We start from the raw sequence: 5,463 nt of genomic DNA, 5'->3' as shown, positions 1-5,463 counted from the left end.
GGCTTTATGGAAGAATTTGGAGTTTTTGTCTCCTTCTTTGAGCCATTGGATTCAGGATTTCTGCTTCCACAGGATTTCCTCCTGTTTTCACCTTTCCTCTAATTGGGTGATGAATTTACCTTCCTCCTTTGCCAGATCCTAACTTCGTCCTTCCAAGATGATTTGCTGCTGAATTCTTTCCATTCTCGATTGGAGTTTGCCCTGCTCCTATTGGATATTGCCAAATTCTTCCTTGTTCCACTTTTTGATTTTGCTTTTTATTTCTTTGAGCCTTACCTGAAAACAGTGCATTTTGTTGTGGCCCTCCTTTCCACTTTTGTTGTCCTACCACCAGCCTCTTACTTTGTCTGGGAAGTCAGGGGCTCTGAGCCAAAAGGACTCGAAACGGAAGGGTCTCTTTTTTTTCTGATGATTTAAGGCTATTTCCAACTTGATTGGCCAGTGGTCCGACCCTGTTGAGGGTAGTATGGAGGCTTCATAGAAGATATCTAGCCCGATTATGTGCTCTGAGATGAGTAATCTGTCCAGTCTTGAAGCAATCTGTTTGGACCCGCCTCTTCTATTATTCCATGTGAATTTCCCGTTTATGGTTGGGATGTTGACCACTCTTAATTCTGTCTGCACTTCTCTGAATCTTTCCATTCTGGGTCTTCCCTGCTTATTCCACCATTTTTCTCTTCTTGAGAAGCAATTAAGTTGAAGTCTCCTGCCGGGATCCATCTCTACTCCTGGTGCAAACTTTGAAGCTTAGTTAGTTGAGTGAGGAATAGGTCTTTGTCTTCTCTGGTGTGGGGACCATATACCGTCGAGATTACCACCCATTCACTTTGTCCTATTAGCCTGAATCTCCTAGTGAGGATTCTTGGCATTCCTATCCACCAGCCGGCGAGGACTTTAGCTGGGTTCCAGAGAATAGCTATCCCTCCTGCACTTCCTTTGGGATCTATAGTGACATGTTCGTATCTTGGTTTTATTTTGCTGAGGATTTCATCCATTTTCTGGCCTAGGATTTTGGTTTCTTGGAGAAGCATAATTTGAGGTTTGTCTTTTTTGAGTCATGTTGCTAGACGTCTCTATTTTCCTTTGCTATTTAAGCCCCTAATATTCCACGATGTCAAAATCATTGGTTAACTTGGGAAAGGGTTTGGAACACCGCTGATAGCGGGACTACTTTTCCAGTGTTGACTAATGTTTCTCCCATGAGTTGTATGTAGTCCTTAATGTTTCTTCTTCCTCTTTTTTTCCCCCCTTTATTTTTTCCATTCTAATCTGGTCTATTTTCCTTTTGAGTCTCTTGGTTTTCTTCTGATGAGGCTTTTCCTTTTTCCAGTTTGGTTTTGTATTGTTGGAAGGTTTCAGTATATAGCTTCTTTTGTTCTTCGGGAATAAACCTCTCGTCCAGGTTCTTCCATTCATGCAGCAAGTTTTCCAACAATTCCTCTTCCTGGCTTAGGTCCTCCCTACTGGATTCCTGGTCTTACTCCATCCGAACAGATTGTTCGTCTGATTCCTTATCCTGTTCTGGTATCTCACTTGGAGCTTTTCTTTTAGCTGGGTTCCTTTCACTTTTTTCGCTATAGTCTGAGCCTTTATCCTCCTAATTTTCCATGACCTGATCTTCCTCATCCTCCTCTACCTATTGAGATTGCAACAAGATGATGGAGCTTAGTGAAAAGAGTCGCCTTCACTAAGTGGGCCCGCAGGCAAATTATGGCGCAAGTTCTATTTTTGATCACAGTGTGGATGATCACAGTGTGGGTGACCACAGTGTGAGTGATCACAGTGTGAGTGATCACAACGTGGGTGACCAAAGTGTGGGTGACCACAGTGTGGGTGATCAAAGTCTATTTTTAGACTGGCTGTCAAAAATAGAAAAGTCAAATATTATTGTCTCATAATAATATTTGGACTATAAACTTGATCTTATTCTCTTGGAGCACTTCAGTTTGAGCTACAGATGTGGCCCATGCAGCTGTCAGAAGGAAGTACGCTTTTCTTATGAGTCAGTTGAGTTGTTGCATGCATGACTTCAGTTAGAACTCAATTAGTTGAGTTTGGTGGAGTTGATTGTGGAGTTGATGGAGTTATGTTCAGTTTGACCTGGTTAAACTAGTTGTAGTTAGTCTAACTGCAAATAGACTAATGATGAGTTGTTAAACTAATTATTAACTCATAATACAACTATAGAATACATCAGTTAACTCAGTTGCATGTCAGTGCATGTTTAGTTCAGCAGGGACAGGTGTTAGAGAATCAGAATGCTATCAGTTGTGACTATAGTTGTGCATCAGATCTTGCACAATCAAGGGATTGAGTATGCCAATGAGTTTGCTCATGTATTTTCCCAGTTTGTAGCTTTTGCTCACATCTTACACATTGTGAGTGATCCTTTGGAGGTGAAATACGAGTTTGGTAGACCATTCTCATTCATTCTTGAGCAGGTATTGAGCAGTGGAGGCAGGCAAGTAGTGGAATAGATTTGGAGATCAGATCTTAGCCGTATTGTGTGTAACAGGTGGAGATGGTACTTGATTGCTTGTGGTAAGAATTGTACTTTGTAATGTTACATGGTCTCAATCATTAATATACAAATAGTGTGGGGTTTTTAGCGAGATGCTTTCCCCGGGTTACATACTGTGTTAATGTGTGAATGCTCTTGATGTTTTATTGTTATTGATGCTACTATATTGATGATCAACGTAGAGGAGCTTATGTATTGTGTATGTATTCCGCAATAGTACATGATCAGGATAATCTCTGTTGAATATGTGTCATATTATTCAAAAATTTCTACATGGTATCAGAGCTGTTGATCATCATATCTACTATTCAAGAAGTGTTTACATTCTATTTCTTCAGGCAGAGTCTGTAATCGGGCCAGGTAGCCTCTGGATTCATCCTTCCTTTGGAAGGTGAGATATTCGGTGAATGCCCATACATTCAATCTCTGTACGAGAAATATTGTGTTCTCACAAATCTTAGATCCGAGGCGGTTGAGTTGGTTGTTGGTGGAATTCGAATTTGCAGCAGTGTTTTCTTGGTGACAACACAACAATGTCTTTCAACGGATTGCGATTGGAGTATGCTCTTGAGAGCAGCTCAAACTATATTGCATGGAAGGACAGGATGGAGGCAGTATTGGATGATAACGGGCTAAAGGAGTTCATAGATATGGATATCCCAAAGCCTACTGATGCTGCTAAGGCAGAAGTTTGGCAAAAGAAGACCGCAAAATGTCGAAGGATTCTGTTGGAGGGCATGAAGGATCACATTGTGTCCAGCCTCCATGGAAAGGCTACTCCATATTTGATGTGGAAATCATTAATAGAATTATTCCAAAGTAAGAGCGATTAGAGGAAGCTGGCGCTCAAAGATAAACTTAGAAACATCAAATGCGAGAAGGGTGACAGTATTCCCAAGTATCTCATGAAGTTCACTCAGTGTCGAGATGAGCTGGGAAGTGTGGGGGTTACTGTCGATGATGAGGACTTGGTGAGCTTGGCTCTCCTTGGTCTTCCGAAGAGTTGGCATTCCTATCAGGACTCTGTCAATGGTCGGGATAAATTGCCAGGATGGGAAAGACTATGGTCAGATCTTGTGCAGGAGGAGATCAGGCGGAGTACCAGGGACGGATCTTCATCAAAGGGAGCTGATGAAGAGAATTGTGGTTTGGCTGCTAAAGCAAAGAAAGGGAAGAACAAGAAAGCTTCTCAGTCTGGTGCGAAAGGAAAGAAGCAGGATATGTCCAAGGTGAAGTGTTTTCACTGTCACCAGCACAGACACTATGCCACTAATTATCCGTAGAAGAAGAAGAACAAGCAGGCTGCTGGATCTTCAGCAGGAGAGGCTCTAGCCTCACAGTTTGAGCATTATTTTTCATTGATCGCATGCTTGGTTTCAAGTGTGATGGGATCAATGTGGTTCTTGGACAGTGGTGCGTCTTTTCACATGACAGGAGATAGAGATTTGTTCTCTGATCTGGAGGACAAAGATCTTGGAGTGCACATCGAGATGGGCGATGATGGTAGATACAGTGCGACCGGTATCGGTACCATTTCCTTTGAGAGGGAGTCTGGTAAACCCTTCGTATTGAAAGAAGTCATGCATGTTCTAGGAATGACGAAGAATCTCATCTCAGTGGCGATGTTAGAAGACAAGTGATGTGATGTTGTTTTCAGCGAGGGAAAGGCTTTCCTGCGCAGCAAGACAACTGGTGAGACCCGAAAGATAGGGGTTTGAGTGAGGAACCTTTATCAGTTGCATGTAGATGGATGCGCAACAATGGCGGACAAGGCAGAAGGATTGGTGAGCCGGGATGATGGTGAGTTGTGGCACAGGAGATTGGGTCACCTTCACCATGGAGCCTTGAAGATACTGCAACAGATCACTACAAGGCTTCCTAAAGGCACACTTGCGTAGTCAGATTAGTGCAAGGGGTGTACTTTGGGGAAGTTTGTGAAAGCCACCTTTCACGAGAAGGATAGTCATGCCACGACGATCCTTGAGAGAATTCACACAGACGTGTGTGGACCTTTCTCAGTTGCTTTGACAGCAAAACATAGGTTGTATGTGATTTTTGTTGATGATTTCTCTCGTAAGGGCTGGATCTTCTTCATGCATAAGAAGAGCGAGACATATTCAAAGTTCTGTGAATTCAAAGCACTGGTCGAGAAGGAGTCGGGGAAGAAGGTGAAGGCTCTTAGGAGCGATAATGGTGGTGAATACATCTCGGATGAGTTCAAGGATTTCTGCAAGGCAGAAGGGATTCGTAGAGAGCTCATAGCTCCCCATAACCCACAGTAGAATGGGGTAGCTGAGCAAAAGAACAGAACGATTGTGGGTGCTGCACGAGCAATGTTGCATGATCAGGGCCTACCCCTTCACTTGTGGGCGGAAGCATGCAATACAGCAATTTATGTGCAAAACCGTTGTCCTCATAGGATAGTTGGCATGAGTACACCTGAGGAGACTTATTCTGGTAAGAAGCCTGATCTTTCTCATTTGAGGATTTTTGGTGCTAACGTTTACATGCATGTGACGAAGGATGCCAGGAAGAAGTTGGAGTCGACTGCAGAGGTCGGGATATTTGTGGGGTACACTGATACGCCCCACAACTATCATGTGTATTTGCCAGACAGTGGTAAAACTGTTGTGCGACGGGATATAAAATTTCAGGAGGAGAAAGCCATGAAGTGTTCGCTTGAGAGGGAGCTACACTTGCATGCAAAAGAGGAGCTATTAGTTCCTAAGCATGAGCTTTAGGACATAGATCAGCCACAGGACGAGGTTCATGGAGTGGAAGAGACCACTCATGCAGCGCCAACCATCAGAGGGCGAAAGTGCTTGACAGAAGCTGAGCGACTGGCTCAAGATGCAGAGAAATTTGTAGGACCACCTATAGCCCAATGCAGGCAGAGACAGTCACCTGATCGGTACATTGGATACATGGCTCTGATGAGCAAG

General features: G+C 43.4%; 1 protein-coding gene across 1 annotated transcript; it reads right to left on the bottom strand.

The window, feature by feature from the left end:
* Nucleotides 1-324: 324 nt before the first annotated feature.
* LOC149141247 (uncharacterized) lies at nt 325-720 on the bottom strand. The gene has a single exon (XM_089451198.1). It carries the CDS (start codon nt 718-720, stop codon nt 325-327), a length of 396 nt encoding a protein of 131 aa, XP_089307324.1.
* Nucleotides 721-5,463: the final 4,743 nt, after the last annotated feature.

The sequence above is a fragment of the Pinus tabuliformis genome, chromosome X (genome assembly GCF_031772625.1).
Source record: "Pinus tabuliformis cultivar Carrire ecotype Pingquan chromosome X, CPIR1, whole genome shotgun sequence".
Lineage (NCBI taxonomy): Eukaryota > Viridiplantae > Streptophyta > Pinopsida > Pinales > Pinaceae > Pinus > Pinus tabuliformis.
Note: the sequence above shows the minus strand (reverse complement) of the source record. Positions and strands in the feature narration are given on the sequence as shown.